Genomic DNA, 26,085 nt, shown 5'->3' on the forward strand with positions numbered 1-26,085 from the left:
CTGTGAAGTTTAACACAAATAAATGTCCTGTCGTGGTGCCAAAACACGCTGTTCATTTGGGGTGTTGCAGATGATACGTAATGAGTATAATTCCCAGCATTTCAGCGGTAGTGTTGGCTGAGATTAGCAAGACTAACTTAATAAAGCAGTATGATAATTGCATAGTCACTGGGAAGGGGAAAAATAATCAAATGAAAAAGGACAAAACCAGCAGGGAAAGAAAATTTATTTCCAAGCATCTATGAGAGTGCTACAAACAATAGAGACTAAAACTCAAAGCATTTAAAACTATTAAAAAATGTAGTCGACAATGTCCTTCTTAAAAATTAAACATAAAAATGTAGAAAATGCAGTTATTAATGCTAAAACTTGCTCAAAAGTGAAATAAACCCAGATAGCATCAATGAGGATGGAGTCCTACAAATGGCTTTTTTAGCTTTATTTCAATCTGTTAATTTGTAAATTGATACTCATTTCATTTTTTAATGTTTATTTAAATTTATAATGGAGAAATGTGCAAATCTAGCAAAATATTCTTTGGATTATAAACAGAGAAAAATCAACAACCAAAGAAATTTGAACCAAGTTAATAATAAACTATAGAATTATATAGAATGCATACAGCTATAATAAGGTGAAATATTACAATAAACATTGTAGAGCAAATCTGCTGATTTAGCAAACTCTGCCTTATAAAACATAGGGATATAATGGGACAAGTGAATATGTTATGAATATAGAGCTGAAACATCATTCATAATTTTAACAAGTTAAATTTTAATCTAACTACATATATGGGGGGTCTTCAGAAAAGCAATACACCAACAGACCAGATTTCCTCTCAGATCGAGCAGTTTGGTATCTGACTGCAAATGAAGGACAGGGTCTGTAAAATGAACGGTAGAAAAATGTATATCATTTCTATTTATTGCCTCTTCCCATATTGCAGCTGCTGATCTCTGACCCTAAACAGCAAACTATATTAAATTTAGCAGAAGTACAGCTGTACACAGCTGCTGAAAATGTTGATGCGCAGAACATATTCCAATCCCTTGCTCATTCTGAACTAATATAAAAAGTTATAGATCATTTTTCGATTAAAAACATACATTACAAAGAACAACTCTGAAAGCACTCTGTATTTCTGCCATCACAAATTAAAATGCCTTCCTATCAGTAGACGATGCTATTCTACTGCAGTAAATGGAAAAAAAAAAAATCAAAAGAAAAAAAAAAAAAGTGCCAGAATCTTAATTACTACTCAGGTAAGGTAATTGTCAGGTAGAATAATCTTTAGGGAACTTATAGCTAAACTGGGTCAGATTTAAGTCTCTAGAACCCGCAGAAGCTTAGCACAGATACGGAAATTCACAAGCCTGGAGTAAATTGTAAGTACAGAATACTCCTGTCCACTTACAAAGTCATTTCTGAAACCTCTGGAATTTCTAAGATATAAGATAAATGCATATTACATGGGAAATACTGAAAAGTGTTACACTTAATTTTATCCAGAAAACACAGTAGTATTATATGCAGATTATTACTGTGTTCTGGGAGCAGCCACAAGCTGTAGATAGAGGGTACAAAATGTTCACCAGACATTACATTTTTTTTTAATCTAAAAAACATTTGTAAAATGTACTTGATTTTTAAATAATCACTTAACAAGGCAACAAACCAACTACAAACACATAATAAATAAGGCTATTAAAAGGTCACAATTGTAGTAAATTAGTCAGAACTATAAATGGGACATTAGAAACACTATGTTTTTCCTTATATGCTTAATAACCAGAACAAGAATTAAAAAAGGATCAGTTTATTTCAAAGTCTGCTTCTTATATTGAAGCACATATTAAAGCAACAGTACAATGTTCATAAAATATAAGTGTGATGTTGTAACATTTCTTACATGTCAGAATACTGATATTTGTATGTATACTAAAATAAGAATTTTAAAATTGTACAAATAGATACATTAAAAATGACATAGAAATAGGGCGCCTCCCACCGCAACAAGACAGAGTTTTTATATCTGGCACGTATTAGTTCAAGATGAAAGTATAAGCAAAAAGATTTACAAGAATCAGCAGTAACAAGTTTGATGCTCAAGAGACATAATAATTGTACATTGTACTGTACATACATCATATGGGTTTAAGCTGGCTGAATATTATATATTTCAAGTTTAAAAATGCACTACCATATAGAGTGTCCATAGTTTAAGGCGAAATTACAGCTCAGAACTGTTATCTTTTCTAATTTGTGGAAGCTTCTTTGACATAAAAGATTTAGATGTTCACAATACATAAAAGATTTCCCTTATTTGTAGGTTCACGTTTAGCATTTTCCTTCATTTAAATATTTTGTATTTCTTAAGTGGGTTTTTTCCTTTAGTGAAGTTGGCAGCCAACTTCTATATTTGCCTTTTGTAGGAAAAGGTACTTCACAGTATTTACCACTTTTATGTCCTTTTTTATCAAAGGAATCCTCTCTGTCAAACTTAAATGTTTAAATGAGATTTTTCTTGATTTTTAAAAAAATACCTGCTTACATTTCTTCTGGATTCTTCAGAACATTGGACACAGTTCTTAAGGCCAAATCTTAAACTTTATTGTTAAGAATCATCATCGAAAGTGTCTTTGGAGCCATACAAGTCTGCAAGTTTCTTAAATCGAGGTCCCCAATTTTGTAGATAGTCGTAGTCCAAATCAGAATCTGTTGTTGCTGACTCTAAGGAGCTAAGTGAACCAGCCACTGAGCCTCTTCCTTCATAGCCATAGATCTGAATAGAGTCATAAGGAGGAGCAGTCGGATCATTATCAGCCTCTTGTATTCGGGTGTTGATGAAATCATCAACATCAACACTATTAGGAGCTGGCCGAAGCCCTGGTCTTGGCATATACTGATACTCGGGTTTTATGTCTTTACGAGGAATAAATCCATTGATGCCATCAGGGTTCTGCAACGTAGCTATGTCAAAAGCTTCAGTATCTTCTTCTCCTCCACCTTCGTCGTCATAAGTAATAATGTTCTCTCGGACATCTTCTTCTTCGAAAACAATCAGAGGTTCTTTTTTCTGCCTTTTCAGTGTTACAAACAACACTACAATAACTACAGGGGGGAAAAAAGCAAGTTAGACTGCGCTCTTAGACAGTAGCTCCTTTATAAACAGCTTATCGCATTCACTGAAACCTCAGCTTTTGTGCTGTGCTTCATCATGTGTTTTTGCAAACATCTGCATTTTTAGCATACCTAGCCAGGTAAAAGCACTGGTGTTTGTACGCGGAACTGAACATACAGATTTGGAGGTTTCTATTTGGGCTGAATACCATCGCTCTTACTAATTGCTCATTATTGCAAGACTAATTCAACAAAAGCATTTGTGGGCCCCCAGCGCTGCATGAACACTATGACACTGCCTTTGGGCAGCCCAGTCATGTGTATATCTGCAACAAAACAAAGATGAAACTTTATTCTCTCTTGTACGCTCAAAGCTTAACTCTAATTCTATGTCTCATTTCCACAAAAACGGAATTTTTCTTCAGCAACCTCAAAACAGATGTCTTTGTTGCTGTGTTCCTTCTCATTTCAAATTTCTATAAAATAACTTTAAAATACATAAGAAAAGAAAGACTATAAATTCCTATGGGCAAAATAAAACATTTTGTGTATTTTCAAATAATCAGCAAATGCTTTACAGCACTTTCTTAAAAGCCAGTCTTTAGAGCCAATCATTTGTCCTCAACACAAGAGGAGTCAGAGGGAAATAGCTGGTAGGAGCCGTTAATCCTGGCTGACCTCAATAAGGAACTTGTCATCCAGGGAAGATCACAAAACTTAAAACTCTGTGTCACGACCTCCTTTAAACAGTGTCCCTGATTAACTGATATTAGGCCACAAAAGGACATTCTCTGAGCACACCTAGACAAATTCATTGGTGTCTGCTATTGCAGTTATCACATACTGCATTTCAGCTAGGCAGATTAGTAACTCCTATAAAAATAAAAGCTAAGGAATTAAGATTTGCTTCTCCATCTTGGAGCCAAAGGCAAGGTTAATTTTTTTTAAACACAAACAAGTACAGAAAAGTAATGAGTAAAGAACTTTCTTACCTAACAAAATCACAATGCAAGCAAGGATGGCAATTAAAGCTCCGGTGCTTAATCCAGCATTGAGGATGTAGGCTTCTGCATTGCAGGAGAGCAAGGAGCCATTGCTGTCACAGGCGCAGACCCGAATGGTGAGGGTGTTGGTGCTGCTCATAGGGGGGACTCCACCATCGCTTATTACAATAGGAAGAAGGTATAAATCTTGCTTTTGGCGACTAAATCCTTCACGTCTAACAAGAACGCTTGCTGTGTTATCTGTTTAAAGAGAGACAGTCTTCATTATTTTTTCCGCAAAGTCATCCTCTTATTAAACATATATATAAAAAAATCTATCTTGCTGCAACAGCTCTGGATTTTCAGATGCCTTAGCATTATTTGTATAATGGAGCAGTACAAAGTATCACCTTCCTAATGACCCCAGAGCAATCACAGTATAGCCTTTCATTCATATAGTACCACGCTCAACTTTAGTTATTTTAGGGTGATGAGGGCAACACAAGGAACACAAAATTTCTCTGTTAGTACCTCCTTCTGGCACTCCAGTAACTTTCTGGGAAACTCAAAAGATTCATCAACTACCATCATGACTTAGCCTTGGTGTTGCTCTTTGGGCTGGTTCTAGTCTTTTTCCAGAATTAAAGCCTTCAGTGGAGGGGGAAAAAAAAACAACAACTCTCTCTGATTTATAGTTCGTGGTGTCAGACCCACAGGAATGGCAGGCAGAAATCTGTACAAAAATGGTCTGTGTTAACAAGACTCCCACCCAAATGAAGCCAATATTTGCTGTGTATTAGCAGATCTGAGCCTCAGTGTCGACCTCTTTCTGTAACGCTAACATAAGCAGTATTTTATCAGACCCTGTGTTACTCAGAAAGCTCGATCGTGCAGGCACAGTGTGTCTGGGCACGTTTTGAGCTGTGTGGAGGGCGGAAGGGCTGCAGTGTTGCTCCATCCCAGCGGTGGCCTGCCATGGGCCTCCTGGGGCAGGTGGGAGCCCAGCTGCTGCCTAGCCACTGGGGGGTCGTTTCGGAGGGTCCTTCACACCTCCTGGGGCACAAGCATTTGAAAGGGAACGTGTGACATGAAAGGCTGGGATGAGACAGCCAGTGCTTCCTGCTCCTGGCCGCACCGGACACAGGCTAGGACAGACGGACAGCGTTTCGTTATTGTGCTCTTTGTTTCTCAGTTCTCACACTGAACCAAAGTTTATAAAATTGTAAACATCCTGAAGTAAATAAAATGAAACAATCATATCTGTGGCTTTCAGACCTTCAAAAACTATTTTAGGATGAGGATTTACTTCATACAACCTTTTCTGTTTTGCTGTGTTCTTTATTTTTCACTATATAACAGGCAGGAAAAAAATAAAAGAATGGTTCTTTTATCTACTAAGGGAGGGCTAATTCACCTCCGATGGTACCCATTTTACTATTGCCTCAGGATACTGCAGAAGATTAATCATTTTCCTGTTGAAGAGTCAGCATAAATTCCAGAATTTAATAATGCAAATCATAAAACCTCTCTTAATGATCTAATCACTGCTATTTCCATGAAAGTTTGTGAATAAATTATACCAAAAGAGAAGTATTCTTGCTTTATACTAACCAGCCTTGCAGGCAGTACCCCTGATGGAGGACAAGATCTGAAACCGTCCCCAGATTTTTGTGGACAGGGGTCAATTTATGGAATAAGAAGGATGTTTGCACTAGGACCCTGCTTATCTGACTCTCCCACTAATAACTTCTACCAGAAAGGATGAAATTTTTGTAGGACTGTCCTAGATCAGATCTGTTTGTTACATGCCAGATTAATTCATCTCCCCATATCTACACCTCTCCTTCCAGGGCCACCACACCTGATGCCCAGCACAGTTACCTCAGCGTGACAGAACTGTAGTCCTTCTGATACTGAAGTCTCACAAAAAATGTCTGGATAGAAAACAGCTTGTTAACTTCTCCTTTACAGGATGGTCGCGTTTGCTAAGGACAGAGAAGCTGATAAAGATCTGATCGGTTATTACTTTTAGGTTTTGGAGGTGCCCTTCATCTCTTTTCAGTCTTTCTAACCTCCTAAATGTTTACATGCGACATTTGCCCAGCTAGGCTTTGTAGCACAAATTTTTAAAGGACTTTAGTGATATCAGTGTCTGTGTGATAGGACTCTTATTTTAGGACTTTAAATTAATGGACTTATAACAATTTGGTATAAATAGAAATGTAACATCTAATACCTATTAACCTATCAAGTAATACTTGAACCAAAATATATTGATATAGAATAAAACTACTCCACAGAGTTCTCTAAAATTCATTTAATAATTCATTTCCTCAATATGAGAACAAAGATCTGCTCTGTTAAATAAAAGATTGCAATAGGACAGATTATTCTTGTAGCAAAAAAGTATGAACATTAGTAGTGGGCTGAGATACAACTGCCTAGAGGCTGCAAAGGCAATATGGAAGGAAAAACAGGTATTATCATATATTAATATATTTAGTCTGCTGTCTATGTGTATTATGTTATGTTGTATTATGTTATATCACGTCACATCATGTCATATTTTTCTTAAATTTTGGCAGCTTAAATAGTATTCCTAACTAGAAATAAGAAAAAGAATAGCATATTATCCATTTATACAGACTGGCCAATTCCACTGCAGTCAATTACATTACACTAAGGCTCAATTTGATCCAATGGTTGATTTATCTGGTTTAACTTGCAGTCATTTCTATTTTAACATTTTTTAAAAAGAAAAATCTAATCAACATGCCTGGCTAAACTTTACAAAGGACTAGCATATATCAACTCTAAAAGGTCATTTTTAAAAGTTTTTTTTGTTTGTTTATGTTCACTTCTCACATTTAGAAGAAACAAAATATCTGTAAGAGGAAAAAAACCAACCCTCTTTTACCTAGATAAAAGATAATATATAATCCAAGCTAATATTCTCATTCTTGCTTTTTCATTATTTCCAAGTCCCAGGAGTTTAACTATAATCCAGGTATAATGGCATTTTTTAAGCCAAGAAACAGAAGTTAAATGTCAATACCAGCTTAAAACTACTACTTAACACGTATGGGAGCTACTTGACTGACAGTCTTAACAAACACATTGGGGGTTAACACCAGACAGAAGGAAGAAAACAGCCATCTCAACACCATCCGGAAAAATACACTCTCATTTTCCAGCTATTATTGTCTGGGATATCCAATATCCAACACTATTGTAAGTGAAGATTACCTATACTCTCCATGAAATCTTCACAATTAGAAGTTAAAATTGCATGACTTCGTGGTGATCTTTAGAGTGATCTTCCTGACCTTTGATTTTCATCTTTATCTCTGGTGATCTTCTTGAGAGTTTTCCAATTTTTTTCCTTTACATACAGGCAAATGTAGCTTAGCTTTTGGAGCTTGTTAGCATATATATTGTGTAAGGAGGCTTCTAGATTTAAGCAGCTGACTGTAGTGTGAACATTACCACCTATATCAGAATGTGAGTGCTGATTCAGCAGGAAACTTAAGCAATTTCAGGGGTCCAACTCTCTAAAATCATTACCCGGCAGTAGCAATTGCTGTGGCTAATCCATGGCAAAATCCCGTAACTTTCTTGTACATATGTTTCAAAATGTCTTGATTACGAAGGTCTGAAATTGAGAGCCAGAGGACTTGTTTCTATTAAAACAAAGTGGATTTTAGTCACCGATTTTAGGGGACTCACAAATTTAATTTCAGTCTTTGTAAAGCACTATGCTGTGGATTTGGGAACACGGCTACACCCAGCCTTTGCCACTGAGGTGTAACTCGTCCTCGTGCAGCACGGTAAAGCAAGGTGGCTGCAACCCTTCCAGCAACGCTGGCTGTGTGCCAGGCCTCCACACAAGGTGAGCCAAGCCGAGTCAAGGGCGTTTCAGTTTAGGACACAGCAGGATTAAAAGCAGGAAACCCACTTGCTGAAAATCCATCTCTTTACTGTGAAGTGCCATGAACCTCCACCACTCTTTTGAAGCTCTGACTTCAATGGGAGTAAAATTGAACAGGGCCTGGGCAAACACAGTGCTGTTTATTTATGTGGTATAATGTAAGTAAACAGTGCAAAAGTAATTCAGTGTTTTATCACAGCATGTGATAAGCCATTATCTCATGTTTTCTATGGAAGTATGGAAGATAGTCTCAGCTGAAAAACTTGGTAACACAGTAGGCTATTAATAGGATGTAGAATGTGATTACATTTTTTGGATTACTGCAATATGTGATTACTTTTAGGAGTTGGTAGAAAGAAACTCTATTAAATGATAATTATGGATTGTATTCACTTTAAAGTTCTGTAATAGACCCAAACATTGGAGTTTTCATTAACTGTTCTCCACAGTAAATAAGGCTGTTTTTCTTTGAAACTAGCAATTCCCTCTGAAAGCGGTGGCCTGGTATATAGACTACTTGGATTTATAACTGAGAAAAAAAAAATTCAAATAGTCATGTAAATTATTTGACTTGCAGATGGTAACACACTCTCTCCAAGAAGTTTGGTTGGGTTTGGTTTTTTTTTTTTTTTTTTTTTTTTTTGTTGTTGTTTGTTTGTTTGTTTTTTGTATGGACGTATATAGAACTTTAACTTTTTTTAATTTGCTCTCTACCATAACTTACTTTAAAACACCCCACAGAAATAGTTAAATTAACAACATGACTGCACTGAAGACTGTACAAAAATGAGGGACAGACAGGATGAAAATGGATGGATTTCATTACATTATTAATTTCCCAAACACTAAACTATGAGAGAAGATTAGATCCTTAAATAGCGTCTTGTTGAAATAACCTTTTGCAGTATTGTCAGGTACAATCACTGCATTCAACTGACATCATCATTTCAATTACAAAACATTTTTTCCTGGGCGAACTTTTTTATTGGGAAAAAAAAAAAAAGAAAGAATTTGCTGGATATGGAAATGAAAGATTAGTGGAATTGGCTGGAGTCAGAAACCATAACAGCATTTGCCTGCAGCTGTATCAGAACGTCTCAATTCTGACCTATGCTTCCTCTGTTAGATTATAAAACCTAATTCATCTTCAGTTTGATATGGTGACCATAAAACATCTTTTAAAGAGAAACTTGCCCTCAAGGTCTCAGGCAAAGAATACATTTTTATTTACTTTCCTCTAAAAATATATTCATCAGTTTTTCAAAAATTGTGTTTTACTACTTTAAAGAGAATAAATATATCCCCTCCACTGGATCTGTTACGAATTGCTTATGTATGTACAAGTGTCAAGCACTAGGCAACAGTATTACTTTGACCCTTCAAGAATAACAGAAATTTTGTTTGGGGACTCTGATGATAATTGCCCTCACTTCAGATGCTGACAGAGATATACAGTATGCCACAACATAATACTTGAGAAAAAGAAGTTTTTACTGAAATCATGCATCTGGATTATGTTGCCTTTTGTACTTCTGGCAATCTAGAAGAAATATTTTGGATTTGTTATTTAAACCAGTTCTACTTTTCTGAAAACAGTCAAGTTTCTTTCAAACATTAAAGCTTGCTAATTAAAACCAATTTCTTAGAAGCTGAAGCAGTTTTTTTCCCCATACAGGAAAATAGCAAATGAACATTGAATGACAATATCCTACTGATTGTCATTAAATAAATAGAATAAATATGTATAACGGCAGACCTGTCTTTTTTCCATTTACCCCCTTCTGCCTTCCTCAACAAGTTAGGTTCGCTGATGATTTTATGTTAGATGATCAAATAAATTTTGACACTCCCCTATGCCTGGATTTTTCCCCACAAATTTCTTATATCTTAACGTCAATCTGAACGCAAGACTTTTACTATATTTCATGGATAGAAAATTGGCAAAGGAATCAGGATACCCGTCCTGAGATACACCCAATGTGGGTATGTTTCACAACAAAAATCCAAATTTGTATTTCCTACGAAAGGTTAGCATGGCAGTGATTTTATTCCATTAGGAATCTAGTCCACATCTCACATGATCCATAATTTACAAAAAAGAGCAAGCAGAGTAAAGTGAACAAATACAAGCAACCTAACAATTTTGGCTTAGCAAGTACGTTTTCTCTAAATCAAGGTGATTTGCCAATTATATTTAGTGAAAGTTTTTGTCATTGTTTTTCACCCTCTTCCAGGAAGATAAAATGGCAGTGGATTCTTCATGCAGGGTATTATTATGTAATTTTAAAAATGTATTCAAGAAAATGAAAGCGAGTTAACAAGTATCACATTATTCCAAGAACACCCTTGTATTTCAGCTGTATGTTTTCTGCCTTCCTCCCCTAAATCTCTGGAAAACAGACACTCTGTCCAAGTTAATGAAAATGCTGTTGCATAACATTATGTTGGCCATTAGTTTTACTTTGTCATTTCTTTGGACTCTAGTATACAGGGAATCTTCACACAAACCTCTGTTGTCTCTGAGTGTAAAATTTGGATTATGAATAATTTCAGGTGGTAAAGTGAAGATAAATCTTGGTCCATTGGCCGAGTCATCCTTGTCATCAGCACTAATTGTAATAAATTGCTGTAAAAGAAAAGTACTCTGTAAACAAACAGCTCCTTCTCTGGATACATCACATATAGACAGCATTCTGAGAAATCTCTTGAGTACAAAAAAAAAAAGAGCAGAGCCCCCCTACATGCCTGAAAAGTGTCTGCAATTATAAACATAGAGCAGACTCAAACCTAGAACAAGCAGTCTTTATTTACTATTATATTTAACCAATGGAGAATTAAAGATGTAACAGTATACACCTATATAGTCTTATATACAAATATGTGTTAATGTTAACTTAATAGACTAAATAAAATTCCGCATAAAATTCAGCAGTTCAGAGAGAGGTAGCACAACATCCTTTTCAAACTGCTACACTACATGCAGAAGTGCAGATATCATGTAGGGCCGTATTTCTCTGTGGTACTCACCCCTCTTCCTCACAGACTGTTCAAGGATAAACCTGCAGGCTAAGCTCTACGAGCACTGTACTGTGATTCTTCCCAGGAGGGACTGAGTATTTTTGTAATATCCGAAACAGGCTCACAAATGGGGAAGCTGCTCCCAGCCCGCTTTGTTGCCCATGGGATGCTGGATACTCACACTCAACATCAGTCACCTTCAGCGCACAAAGCACTGTATCTATAACTGTTGAAAGCAGTTCAAAATAAAAACACAGGAAAGTGCCTTTCTGTGTGCTTTGGGGTATTTGGGCCAAAATTTCAAAATAAACATTTGTTTACTACCACTTATTTGAGCTGCCGACACAAAACTGGGCTAACACCCTGAAGAAAGCAGTCCGTGCGCAGGGAAGGTGGTGGGCACAGGCATACCTGATTGCTTCTAGCATTCTCACAAACAAACGCTTCATAGGCTGCTGCAAATTTTGGAGCATTATCGTTGACATCGATGACCTTAATTGCAACTGGAACTTTGGCTTCCTGGTGTTGTTTGTCTATAAGAATAAGCAAACCCAAAATGAAACAGAAGCAGGAAAACTCCTCAAAACAAACACAATCCCAGCAGTATCCAGGGGAAAATGGAATAGGCTGAAGCATTTCTACTGGGATTTTTCACAGCTTGTCAAACTGAGACAATTAGAAGACTACAGAATTTATATCATTGATTATAAAATACCTCAGTGAAATACTTACGGACTTCAACTGCAAAGACAGAGATATTATGCCAAGCAATTTCTTCCCTATCCAAAGCTTTTATTGTCTTGATATTGCCATCCTCTGCATTAATAATAAAATATCTTTCAAGGTCAGTGTGACGATCAATTGAATATCTAAAGCAGATTGAAAGTCAGTAATTAGATGGAAGGACTTAGTTTCATGCATGCAAATTTGTTCTATATTGTTATTATTTTTTAATAATTCTTAGTACACTTATTGTTACCCTTAATATCATTGTCAAAGGGGTGATATGTGCTCTTTTAAAAGGAGATTCACCTGGTTGGTGTCTACATTTAGAAAAAATATTACATCACAATGTTTATAGTAAGTGAAAACTGTTGTTCTTTGAAGTCTCCATTAAAGCCCCAAAATACTCTTCATTTTCCTCTCTTATAAAACATGATAAAAGTATCTACTGAGATATTTATGTTTTCTTCTGTTTCATGTAAATCATTAAGATCTTTTAAGTCTTCTGATCTGTGAATTACTCAGAATTTTAATTGATTATACCAGATTAATAAATATTACCCATTATCTACACATTCATACAGCTCCGGTTTTCCTATCTTTACCTTGCAATTCTTTGAATTGTCAACTATACCCACAAACCAAGAGTTTCATAATTTAAGTCACATGGAGAATATAATAAACAAAAATAAACAAACAGAAAACTATCCAATGTAACAGTGGAAAGTAGGGGTATGTGTATTTGTACATTAGCAATTAATATTTAACAATTACCCAACATAATCTCTAATCTACTGTGTAGACTTGTATCTTTTGAGAAAGAAAAAAATGCTGTGATATTTTATAGAAAATGTAATTTAGAATAGAGCCTAACACAGATGTCCTATTTTAATTAGACATAGCTATGGTACCACTTGCTTAGTGATATAGGCTTTGAGAAGCTAGTAGCTTGTGGAACAACTCATTAGAAACAATGCTATATGGTTAAATTTATTAACATCCTGGGTGAATGTAGAATATTACTGTGCTAGATCTATCGCACTATCTTAATAACTTGCATAACAATTCTAAAAGCTAATGCTTAGAAAGAAACAGCTTGCTCTGATGAAGCATACCTTATAGCACTGTTTGCAGCATCAGGGTCTTTGGCGTGCACTTTTCCAACCACAGTACCAGATGCTGCATTTTCTTGTACTTCAAAAACATAACTTGGCTTTAAAAATACAGGTGGCTCATCGGCATCTTCCACTGATATCTTCACTGTTACTGTGTCCTTGAATGGCCCATTACTGATGAACTTAGGGTCAATATGTACGTTGGCTGCCTCTACCTTCAGACTGTAGGACTTTTTGGTTTCAAAATCTAAGAGCTGTGAGAAATAAGACAACACGTGCCACAGTTAGGAGAACTAGAGTGTAAAAGCAGTAAGCAGTCCCCTAGTATTCAATGACATAAAACAAATGTGAGCATCTGTCAACAAGCTTAGACTGAAATGTGTGTATTTAGAAACATCAAGACTCAAATGGAAGGAGCTACATTCTATGTATGGAGCAGCATAGGAAGGCGCTCAAGATGTCACGACACGGTCCTTGTCTTGCTCTTTGCTTGCTGTATCACTCAGGAGACCATCATTATTGGGAAAATTAACCTTTTCTTCATAGAGCCTCCCATGTAACACAAAACAGCAATGGATAGGAAAGGGGTTCCCACAATATGCCAGCATTGGCCTATCCCAAGCTGGCATGTGTTCCTTTAGAGATATGGATGTGGCTTGAACTGGGAGCATCGTGAGAAGTTAAATTATGGACCCAGAGAAGTTAAATTATTTAAGTAGTAGGGAAAATGTGGAGATGCTTTGCAGCGCTTTCATTTCTGTCAGTCTTTCAATCCATAGATCTCAGAGCACTTTACAATGGGGAGGTGAAATAACGCCCCATGAGGTAAGTCCTTTTGGGAGGCTGGGAAAAGCCACAGCACACCTGCGTTGTCAGTAACATGGCATGGCCGCAGCGTTGCAGCACTGGGAACCTCAAAATGATCATGCAAGGTGCCAACCACAAGTCACAGTCTGCTAACACCATAGACTAGTGGTGTGACAGTTCCACCTGCATTGTAAAACACACAAATAACACACTCCCACCTCTACAACAGAGAGAGTAATTGAACCACAGCAGAGTTTTGACCAGAGGAGACCTCTGGGTGTCTTTCTGCGAGACCATCCCAATGTGCAAGGCAGGGCTAACTTTCACATTAAATTGCCCAGGCCTTCTCCTTTCAGTTTTGGTTATCTCCAGGACAGATTAATAGCTATAAAGACACAAAGGGCAAAATAATAATGCTGAAATAATGAATAAGATTTATGATTTATCATTTGTAATTTAAAATTCATTTAGTAACACTTTTAAAGAGCATGCTGATGGATTGTATCCGAGATCACCTCCGTATTTTTGCTGCTTTTCTCATAGCCTGTGACTCCTTCAGAACAATATTGTGGACAATGCATAGTTGAAGAATTCAAACTATAGGGCATGAGGCTATTCAGACCGAACATAAAGCAACAGTGAATGTGTGCTACTTATCAGCACTAGGCAAAACTTCATTAACAATGAAGCTGATGGCATTGTATTTTACCGTGACGTTTTATTATGAATTCATTTAGTTTGTGCAATTTATCCACTGTACAGTATTTATGTAACTCTTCTGGGTTATTTTCTTCCATTCCAATTCAGCTAATGGGGAAATGGAATATTAAGAGTTAATCACAGCTCTAGAAACAAATTAAGTGAAATTGCATTTACTGATATTTGATCTTAGGTGCTAATCCATTATTACCAAATCTTCTGTCAACAACAAAGAATGCTACACATTGGTAGGTAATACTCACCTTCTTAAGCTTTACAACACCTTCCTGAGTCTCATAATCTGTTGTAATTTCAAACATATCCATGCCATCTCCGTCAATGATGCTGTAAGCTACTAAGCCATTTTCCCCAATGTCTGGATCTTTGGCCTTCACTCTTCCTACTTCCTCTCCTGGAACAGCTGCTTCCGACACTGACATCTGGTACACACCTGGTGGAAGGAAAAAAGGCATCTGCCTTAAGTATGCAGTCTGCTCTCCAGTTGTGTGTTTACTAGTTTAACTTGTAAGTTCCAAATAAACACAGTAATTTTTTACATTTTCAAATCCCCTGAAGGAATGTTACATTATAAAGAGCTCTGAGAAGCAAGTCAGTTGTGAAATCTTGAAGCACATTGTTAATCTATGTAACATTACCTCCCTACTGATGTTTTACAACACATCTGTGTATCTCTCTGTTCAGGGTAGGGTTAAAAAGACAATCAATTATTCCAAATGCAGAAATTGTTGTAACATCAAGGTTATCATTCATATAAGAAACATTATTACAAAAAAGGAAGGAAAACTCTCTTTCATACGACTCATAGTATGACCTTCAAGTCTCTAGAGTCCAGCAGCATTTCTGCCCATTCATTCAGGAGCCATAAATTTTATACAACAAATTGGATAAGACCTCTCTGCTGTGCTGGCTAAAGAATAGATCAGTTGCTTTCTATGGCTTAAATTTGGAGGGTGAACGTACAGTAGCAATGACGCTTAAAATTCAACACAACAGAGAATACATACCAATTTGTGTGGCATTCCATATCAAACAGAAAACAGCTTTCCTTCATCAAACTCCAGCAGGAAAACCATCCCCAAACATCCCATAGATGTGTTGCCATACAGTTTTTCCCTTGTGTATTCAGGGGCACCAGAGGAGAGCATTACTGTTCCTGGATAGATCTCTCTCCAACAGTTGTCCTTTAGGCAGCATTGATTTCACAACCTTCCCAACCCACTCCACAGTTTGGATAACATAACTTGATCCTAAATGTACAAATCTATAAATCTATGTAAGCATTTTCTGCTACTTCATCAGCACATCAGCATTAATGAGTTGGGGGGGGGGGGGGGGGGGGGGGAAGCATAATAAAATAAAATAATCTAATTTATCCTCCACTCCATAATTGCTCTTTGTCGCTACACGAGCACCCTAGGAACATCAGGAGACTTACACCAGGCAGGGACTTGGCTCATTACCCATAAAAACAATTGGCACATGTCATTGGAATAGGTCATTAACTCCAGTCACAAAGAACCCAAAATGTAAGCACATAACTCATTAAGTGCTTGAGCAATGAACAACAACAACAAAAAAAAAAGAACAAGAAGAAAGAAAATAATAAAAAAATCAATCATTTGAATGTCTATATGAACAGGCCAAACCTGTTTCTGAGATACAAAGCATTCCAAATTAAGGTTTTAAGTTGGCATTAGATGATTAAGTTTAGTAACTGCTATTTAACATTTCTGATAATTTTAAATATTTTCCCAAAATACTCAGTAAAGTGGCTGGAATTTCTAGAGAAAAATCCATCACTTGATGGAATTAATCAACAAAATACCATGTACTGGTGTTCCAGGTTATGATTTGAGTGAAAAGGTATGCTTGTGAGCTATGTAAAACCTGACATTTTTAGGATTTAATACTTTCCTATTAGAATGGTAGAAAATGCTGACATAGATTTTTACATTCAGGGACTGGCTATGTAATTTAAACTCTTGCATGAGGGTTCAGGAAGCAGCAACATCGGAAGAAGAGCTGTTAGAGAGATGGTCATATCCAGGGTGTATCAGTGTCATACCAGTTGCTCAGAGGAGAAACAGGCTGGGCTGGGCTGGTGTGTGCACTCCAAAAAAACCCAACAGAAACCCATGCAGAGATAAGCTGCAGAACAGATGTGTGGGTCCACTAATGTACTTCCACCCAACTGTGAAGACTGAATCTGTTAATGTCAGTCCTGATTAATTTTATATGTGAAAAATAAATAGCACAGGTATAAAAAATTGCTTTGTTTGACCACCAGCAATACACTTCAACCATCAGTTTAGAAATGTAATTGTACTAAATTTAGCTTGTACTGTCATGGTAAATATAAGTCTTGAGGAATATCCAGTCTTAACCTTTATTCTTATGGACATTCGCCATCCACAGAGTGTTTAGAGAAGTAAAGGATAAAGCATCAACACTTAAAATGAAAGGCTATGTGAAATAAAAAATGATGCTCACTCGCTTGAAGGTCTGTCAAAGACCTGAAAGGGCATAATCAGGAGCCATTAATAGATTGTACAACACTTTCATCAAGGGCCAAGAAAAGCAAGAGACTTCAAACCTGAGAAATACAGCTTTAAGAACATAACGTAGATCTTTTCTTTATTCATCTTCATCAAAAATCAAAGTGGATTTGTTCCTTGAAAATGACTGCCATAACTATGCTTGCAAATAGCTATGAACTTGGAGTACTGAAAGGCATGACACGAAGCCACTTGGAGACTTCTTTCAAATGCTGTCAGTCTAATTGGAGAGATTTCTGCCGTGATTTTTTGTTTTAACCTCCTATTTCCCTGCAATGATTTCTAAAAGTTCTTGTGGTCTGAGCAGAGTAATGAATGCTACTCGCTTTTTTACGGTGTCTTTCACCATCCACAGCAGAATTATGAAAAAGGGAAAAAAGGTAAACCAGCTAATCCAGCACTGCTGCAGGGCAGGTACATTTTCTAGTATTCTTGACCAATTTGATTTAACACACAAGATGGCCCTCAAGAAATAGGGCTTCTTTGTCCACTAACAGAAAAGTCCACACTATGTCTCCATATAGGTATATGTCTCCATAGGTATATTTCTAATATAACATGATCCAGTGGTTTAAAAAATGAACTGTAGGGTTAGGAATCCTTCTAATGTAATCTTAACCTTAAAAAGCATCTCACTTTGCAACACAAAGGAAATAATCCAGATTCTAAGGCTCTGTATGTTACTAGCAGTATGTAATATTTATCTATTCACATGTGTGCTGTGATAATCCATCAGTTACTGCTTTTTGAATAGATCTGATAGTATACAAATACAGGTACTGGTAGTAAATAAGTTGTTACTTACTCTGTGGGAACTTTGGTGGGTTGTCATTGACATCTGTAAGTGTAATTGTCACTTTGGTTGTCCCTGAGAGGCCTCCCATGTGTCCTCCCATATCTTTTGCCTGTATTACAACATGATACTCTTCCTTAGCTTCTCTATCCATATTTGGAAGGGCAGTTCGGATAATTCCTATAAATACAAAGAAAATATGGCACATACAAATTTTTGTATGTTCACATCAGGAGAAATTGGACACTGCATTTTTAGCTTGCATTAAAACACAGCAATACTTGCAGTGTTGGTGCAGATTCTGTTTTCCCTACACTGTGCATCATGCTATGCAAGGAAAGTAGCCGAAATATTCAACACAGCTGAACACAGAACAACCCTGGAAGAACTACAGTTCAGCGTTGAAACTGCCGTTTTTATCATATCATATCATATATCATATATCACATCATACCACAAAAGAAGCATCATCATCGCTCTAGTGTAGTGTAACCAGAAGCTCTATTGAATACCAGGGGACCAGCCAGCAAAAAAGCTTAGCTGGAATCGAGAGAGAATGAAGGAAGCTTTGCACAAACACATCAGTAGATATATCCAACTGTACTGCCTCAGTCAATATACTTAGTTCTTCATTTTAATGTATTCCAGTTATGAGGTCCTACTCAAATAAACTGCTCAATAATACCTGTTTGAGCTTCCACCGAGAAGTACGGCTGACCTTCAAGAATACTGTAAACCAATTTGGCACTGTTCCCATAGGTAGGATCATCAGCATCTGAAGCTGTTACCTGAATAACTGATGTACCTAAAAGTGGAAAGCAAACACAGAAGGAATACAGTCAAAGCAAATGTGTCTGTAAGAAGCATGCGGATGCTTTCAGTCATACAGCATAACTATTTCTTAACTTTTTTTCCCAGATTCGGTAAATGAAAAAGAAATGTACTTGGCCATTTATATACGACAAAATAGACTTGTGCGATCCAAAAAGATTTGTCATCAGCTGTGATGTGGATTCATGTTCTAAACACTGAATATATAGAAGCCAGCAGTCACTCTGTACCAGTATAGTTTTTTTCCTCGGTAGTTTAAGCCTTAGATTGTTTTTGTCATTAGCCAAACAATAGTTTTCTGTTTACATTTTCCTCAGTAAGCTGCAGAGAAATCTTTCCTGCAGAAATCTCTGAGATAGACAGAAGCTTAAACAGAAGACGAAAATGGAATAGATAGTGTGGCAGTAACTCCTTAGCTTTGTTATGCAGCTCTGCCAAAGGAATGATGATGTTTACCCCAGAGGATTCACACCCCATAAATTCCAGGGGACACTCACATTCCTTCCTAGAAGGAAACAGTCCTGTTCTAGGAACCACCTAGAGACACTTCAATCGTGACAGCTAGTAGCTGTGCAGGGTTTGATTTGGTCAGCAAAGTAAGACAAATTGACTGAGTCACTGGCTGAGCATGAAGTAAATTTTACTTCCCAATAAGAAATAAAGCCATGATGTACTGACGATGCAACATCTTCCACAGGGCCAGGAGCTGAAGCGCATTTACGAGTACTTACCTACATTTGATCTCTCTGGCACATTGGCATGGTAGTTTTCATGAAGAAACTCAGGCGGGTTGTCATTTATATCTTGAACTTTAACAATGAATTCAGAAGGTGGTTCCAAAGGTCTGTTAGTGTTCCTGTCTACAGCTTGTGCTGTCAAAGTGTACTGAGCTCTCTCCTCCCGGTCCAGTGTCTTTGTTGCATGGATGTTCCCTGATTTGTCATCGATAACAAAAATGATTCCTGCTCCTTCACCTGAGAGAATGTATTTAATGTTTCCATCTCCAGAATCAATATCTGAATGAAGCTACAAAACGAGAAACAGACACACCTTAACAAGATGGTATACTTGTTATATATGCATTTATGAATGCATACATATGCATTTATGAAAGAAAAAAGTTCAGGAAATATTATCATTTCATAGTTTTCAAAAATCTTGTCTTACATCAGGTGATAATCCGTATGCAGGCACACACTGTGAACACATCTGCCCTGCGCTCAGAGAAGCTGCCTGCGCAGACTTGCGTGCTACCGCATGTAGTGTGCTACTGAGACCCAAGCTTTAAGATTTAAGGTTTAAGATTTAAGGAAGAGAATGCATGAGAAGATATTTAGAAAAGGTTCTTTTTTCAAATGAGGTTGGAAGGAAGAGTCACTTTTACAAAGATTTTGTACCCTACTTACTAATGTATGTAAAAAGCAGTTAAGTGACAAACGGGATGTGACGAATGAGCCAATCGGTGATTGCCAACAAGTTTTTAATTACAACCTCTTCATTGTAAAGGAAGTAACAAAACCTTACATTCTTATTTTCACAACCATGTATTTATATTTATGTATTTATATTCTGTTTGTGTTAGACACTAACAGAATAAAATATTAGTTCAGGATGCGTGTACATAGATATATATCTTCCTCTATACATAGCCTTCATATATTTAGTTTTACTGATAACATAAAATTAAAGAAATGAAGAGATACCTACTGAGCAGTACACTTTTACTGAGCTGCTGGATTAAGGCATTACATTTTAATGACCGTTTTTAAAGACCCAAGGATGATACCAGATATTCTGGATGCATGTTGTTGCTCAAGTGGTTGCTGTGGTTCTTGCTGTCGTGTTAGATAACAGCTTGTACCCCTTCATTCAAAGACTGTTGAGGTCAATGGAAAAGCCTGTATTGACTTAGGTAGTATATTGCTTAAGACCTTAATTGAGCTACAATAGAACGATTAATTCTTAGGTGAATCAGGCAGCTGCTGAAGAAGCAACTAATACAACAGAAAAGCAATGGCAAGGAAAGAAAGCAACTCACAAAAACAATAACATAAATTAATAAAATTAATTCAAGAATGAAAACCAAATTCTTTCTTACCCTTCCTACCAGTACAGGATCTGGTCCTGTATACTCTTCTATAACAAAGAACTGATTCCACACCCAGCCTCTTTTTGAACGATGCAGAACTTGTCCTTCTTTTCCCTTTTCATGGTGACCATGAAGTGATGGCCTTGCGTGGTTCAGTTTGTCTGTAGTTACGGCATGGCTGTAATACAGCACACCCAGGCAGATAAGAGCGGCATGTAAACAATTGTCCTCCTTCATTTTTGGTTATTTTGTAGGCACAGGAGTATCCAAGAATCTACCCCTTCCACCTTGGAAGTCAAGAAGTTTGGGGCTACTGAAAAGTTTCAGATAAAATGTTCTGCACATAGGATGCCACCACACATTAAACACATCACCTTAATGCTCTGTAGCTTCCCAACTTAATTCCTGAAAGAAAAAAAAAATGGAGAAGATGGTTTTGTTATGTCTTTGAGGTGCAATTCTCTTTTATTAAGAAAATAAAACTAGGACTGCCTTGGGAAATGTCAAGATAATAAGAAGATTAAAATATATTCATATTATTAATACTGAGTAATGAGTATATTTGGTGTTTTGTTACATGTACCTGCCACCTTGTAAAATCTCCTGACTTGCTTGGTAGGGCCCTCATTTGGAAGTTGAAAGATAGAGAATCATATTCTATCATGATTCTTCTGAATGGATTTAGCCCAAGATGCAAGGTAGCTATAGAAACACCTAATTTATATCGACGCCCTCTTTGGAGCTTAGATACAAACCTTAGATCCAAGCTGTTAAGCCATAGGTTTAGATGTAAGATAGATACCAAGATACTTGCTTATGGACTATTTCTACACATGCCTTTTCATGACCAACAGACTTTCATGTTGAAAATAACTACCTATGTTTTTTAGGCAGGAGCAGCAGCTGACAGACCTACATTTTGGATTTAGACCCTTGAAGTAGCCCTTCTGCCTCCCTCTGAGGATCAAGTTGTCAAAGCAGAGAAGCAGCACTGATTGCCAATTCGGCTGCCTTTGTGCTGGTGATGACAAATGCCACAAACCAATAAAAACATATTCCAGCACCTTTGATAATATAACAATTGATTTGGCTATTTGTTCCTACTTTCCCTGTGATTTAAGTTACCAGAATGATATTGATTTCTTACTTTCTAATAATTCTTAAAACACTATATCAGAATTAATATTTGAAGCAAAAATTGTGAAATACAGTGAAAACTGAACTGAGGTCTATACCTCCAGCAGCTAACAATCCATCAAAAAGGCCACTTTCACCTACCCATGGGGTTTCCAACACATAGTACTCCAATCTCTACAGAACAGCCAAGTTTTACAAGGTCCCTACAATGCTTGGTTTAGCTTTCAGTGTAATTCACTTTACTCTTCTGCAAGATAGTAATAAAACATTCAAAGTTATATTCATACAGGCATGTGTATAAATATATGCTACCACCTTCTTTAAAACAGCATGACTTTTTAAATGAGAAATAAGGAGATCTTACACACGGTATCTGTGGCGGAGAAAATATGAATATAGAGAAAAGCTTGAACGTATATCAAATTCTATAACTCCAGAAACAGATAAACATCTCGCTAGCACCCTTTGCACAGCTACAGGAAAATACACACCCAATACTGACAGACAGGGGTTTATAAATAAGTAATTCATAATTAAGGAATGAAATATTTGGGTTTGTTTCCTCAAAAAATGATGTTTTTCTTTTTATTTTGTTGAAAACTGAAATCACGTCAATTACAACACCACAATGGCTCCCGCATAATGAATTAAATGAAAGTCACACGTATAGATGCAAATATAACCTGGCTTTCCTAAGCATACTTATTAAGTACATTTGGTGTATCCATTTAATTTTTTACTGTTGTTGTATGATGTCACATTACAGATGACTCATACCAGCATGGAAGACATGAAAAAGAAAACAATATTCATTTGGTCAGAAAAATGCTTTCATTCTGATACAATATAAGCGTGTGAAGTGTGGAGCATTAGGTCTGTGGTGGAAGTGGCTTAAATATGAAAAGCCCTTCAACACTAGTTATCATAGTGCATTCATATGATAATAGCTACTCCTAAAAAGAAAGGACACTTCTTTTACCCCCCAGTTTGGCACAGAAAAAATAAAGTTGAACCCCTTAATATGCAACATTTACTTACTAAGTTTCCGTATCATTTAACTTTACTAAACAATAGTAAGTCTTTTTAAATATAAGCCATCAAATTCTCTACTAATCCCACAGCTGTAAAATTAGTTATTCTGTCCTGTTTAGTAAACACCTCTGGGTTTACATCCTTGTGCCAGGTGTAAATTTAACACCACAGCAAGCAGGCTGTGAGGTCACCTCTTTTGGCTGCTTTGTCTACAGAAATTTATGGATGCAACCAAATTCTACGTATTAAGGCCAGTTCAGTCTGCTTCATAATCACCTTCAGTTAACCAATGATACTGCTGTCTGAGATGTAGTGTGGTATGGAGTCTCCTTTGAGCCAAATGGTCTCCAGTGCCATGCACAGGATACCTAATTACGCTGGGCAAGTACAATTGCTATAGGGATCTATAGCATGAATAATACGCTCCAAGCAGAAATGAAATAGGAAGGTATGCTTAGGCAGCTGTGCATTGTTAAACCTGCTGTGAAAAAAAAAACCCCCAAAAAAAACAAAACAAAACCAAAACTGCTTGCATTAATAGATTTTGGATGCACTTGAAAATTAAATTCACTGATAATTATTCATCATTAACATCACATAACGATCTCAATGATGAAAATAAGTAAACAAATATGACCATTATTCCCAAACTTCTCGATACTGTTATGTACATCAGTAAACACTTTATAAAGATACTTACTTAACAATAACGGAAGAGCCAAGCTGATACATAAGCTGCTTATTATCAGCTATTCAAGAGTGAAGTGCTGGAAACAAAATCGTAATCACACAACCATGCTTAATTTACTAATAAGTATTTAAAGCAAAAACTGTTTGCTACCTTTTGTTTTATCCTCTGCATATAAATGTACAGAGAGGAAGCCACAAGGCTAACATGTCTTCAAGATAATAAAAATATCTCTCATCCACTACTTGGGCTAAAAAGAAATCACTAAGTCTCTTTACGGTAATTGCTTCTGGTTTGAGTTATAATGTGAAAGGACTCCATGCAAGTCATACCGGGTTGGCTCTTTAGTAAGTGACCTACTGCTCGATAGGCTGCAATTAAGCTAGAGCTGCAGGCAGTGTGTCTCCCTGGCTTCCCTGTGCCCCTCTCGGCTTCTCCCTTCCTGAAGTTCACAGTCTCTGTCCAGTTACACAGCGGCTGCCACAGCAGTGAGCCCTCCAACTCCCATCGGCACAAGAAGAGCCAACAGAATAAATGAACAGGGTTCCGCTGAACTTTATGAAATTACTTACATTCAAAACCACTACAATTTGGCTTTTTATAAACTATATTCCTCCTAAAAGGAAAGGTGCAGAAGACACTCTTAAAAAGTTAAAGCTAAAATAAACTTAATTAAAAGCCAAAGCAGTATTATTAACAACAACAAAGCCATCTTCTATCTTCTTTTTTTTTTTCCCCCAAATAATCTACTTAAACCCTTTCAAACATTTTAACATCAACTTGGCTGCTGAAAGCCTACAGTTTCCTACTTCTTCAAGCTGAAAATATGGAAAAACTGTTAAAGAACTTATAAAGAAATTACTTTTCTCTTGTGGAAAAATACCTCATAGCCCTGTACCAGTGGAATACGGATCTGAAGACATCAGCTGCCGCAGCTGCCAGGACCGCTGCTCTGGTAAGCGTCCGCAAATTCTGTGTGCAGCACTTCTACCCAGGCACTGCACAACACTACACAGATAGCGAACTGTCAGAATCATTTGCTGTGGATGTTTCTCGTCTTTTCACAAAATCAGTCTTGCAACTATCCTCAACATTATTGTTATTTCTGCACATGGATTATATTCCTCAATGACAGCAAAGCCATCTCCGTGGGCAATTGGCCAAACTGCAACATCCTGATTTTTTCCACTGTTGTCTAGAATTGCACAACATTTAATTTTGAAATCCTGTTTTCCTAAGAAATCTGTAAAAAATCTGCTTCCCACTTCTTTAAATGTAGTGGATGCCAGGTTTGAACTAAGATGGACTTTTTCTCATAAGGAAGAATTCCATTAACATATTTTAACTGCATACAAGCAAATGTTGGCAATTTTGGTACTGAATAATAGCTCTGCAGGGATAAAGGGAAAAAAGACTTAAGTAGCCACCACACAAGGTCAAATCACATCAGAAAGGCACATGAATGCAATAAGATTCCCAAATGTTGTCCATGTAAGTTGATCAGTTGAGGTATGCAGGACTGAGAAATGTTAAAACAGTGTCTAGTCACATACATGGTGAGGCGTATACACAGAATGTTCAGACGTAAGGAGAGATCTCTCTAAATAATTGCGAGAGCATGCTTTCAGGGCACTTGTACCTACATAGATGGTATGTCTATGTTTCACACTTGCAGTTGTTACTGAATTCTGGAAACGAAAAGCCAGCAAGTTTCAATTTTAACCTAAGTCTGTTCTTCTGCTGTTAGAAAATAAAATTCATCAATATTCCTAAAGAAGGTATGCTAGTCAACTAATTCAGAACACATCTGTCATCAACTTGAAAAACTGTATAACCATGCCCACAGACTATGGCACGGAGTAGAGCCAGGGTCTTGACTCCTCCAACACATCGCCTCCGCTGCCCTTGCCCTGAGACCGCAGAGCTCCCAATGCGCAGCACAGCCCAGCAGAGGTGGTGCGACAGGCTCACCCCTGCTCTGACAGGCTAAGCTAAAATGTCAGTCTGCTCTACAAAACTTCACGCACAAATCTGAATGACTGTTCACGGATGACTAATAGATAAAACTAAAGAGCCAGCAAACACTGTTCTAATGACAAGACCAGTCGCGGAAGTGAAGTCTAGCCAATTTTAAATTTCTTTCATCATATTTATAGCAAAAATAATCCCAAACAATCATGATGACTTCCTGTGGGCTATTAAATGACCATATGCCAAATTACAATAGACTAAACAATTTTTCTGATTTGTCTAGGCCATAACTTCTGGATGATACATTAAAATAGCAATTGTTCTCAGGAATACACTTGGCAGAAAGCAGTCAAGAGCACAGCGTAGCAATATAATAATGGATGATTATGTTCTGAAATGTTTTGCAAAAGTATCAAGTAAATATAGTAAACTCCCAGTCCAAATGAGATTTTAGCTGTAATTAGAATTAGCTGAAAAGATGAATGATCTATTTTACAATAATTTTATCATCAGACAAGGAAATGAATAGTTTTTTAATGACAGAATAAATATTGTATCATATTAGTTCTGGA

The 26,085-nt window shown here is 36.9% G+C and overlaps 1 protein-coding gene across 2 annotated transcripts in view; it reads right to left on the minus strand.

The window, feature by feature from the left end:
• Positions 1–210: 210 nt before the first annotated feature.
• Positions 211–26,085, minus strand: part of CDH11 (cadherin 11) — an 81,966-nt gene continuing 56,091 nt past the window's right edge. Inside the window, exons 3-14 of one of the 2 annotated variants that reach the window (XM_040615471.1) lie at positions 21,964–22,069; positions 20,695–21,090; positions 19,328–19,622; positions 18,451–18,570; positions 17,778–17,945; positions 14,660–14,847; positions 12,891–13,144; positions 11,785–11,921; positions 11,464–11,585; positions 10,543–10,660; positions 4,116–4,367; positions 211–3,114 (exon numbers count right to left, since the gene is read on the minus strand). In XM_040615471.1, coding sequence (XP_040471405.1) covers positions 2,618–3,114; positions 4,116–4,367; positions 10,543–10,660; positions 11,464–11,585; positions 11,785–11,921; positions 12,891–13,144; positions 14,660–14,847; positions 17,778–17,945; positions 18,451–18,570; positions 19,328–19,622; positions 20,695–20,922 — 2,379 coding nt within the window. In that variant the 5' untranslated portion in view covers positions 20,923–21,090; positions 21,964–22,069 and the 3' untranslated portion in view covers positions 211–2,617. The remainder of the gene's footprint in view (positions 3,115–4,115; positions 4,368–10,542; positions 10,661–11,463; positions 11,586–11,784; positions 11,922–12,890; positions 13,145–14,659; positions 14,848–17,777; positions 17,946–18,450; positions 18,571–19,327; positions 19,623–20,694; positions 21,091–21,963; positions 22,070–26,085) is intronic. The other variant, XM_040615470.1, reaches the window with a different exon arrangement.

The sequence above is a fragment of the Falco naumanni genome, chromosome 15 (genome assembly GCF_017639655.2).
Source record: "Falco naumanni isolate bFalNau1 chromosome 15, bFalNau1.pat, whole genome shotgun sequence".
In the NCBI taxonomy this organism is placed as follows: Eukaryota; Metazoa; Chordata; class Aves; order Falconiformes; family Falconidae; genus Falco; species Falco naumanni.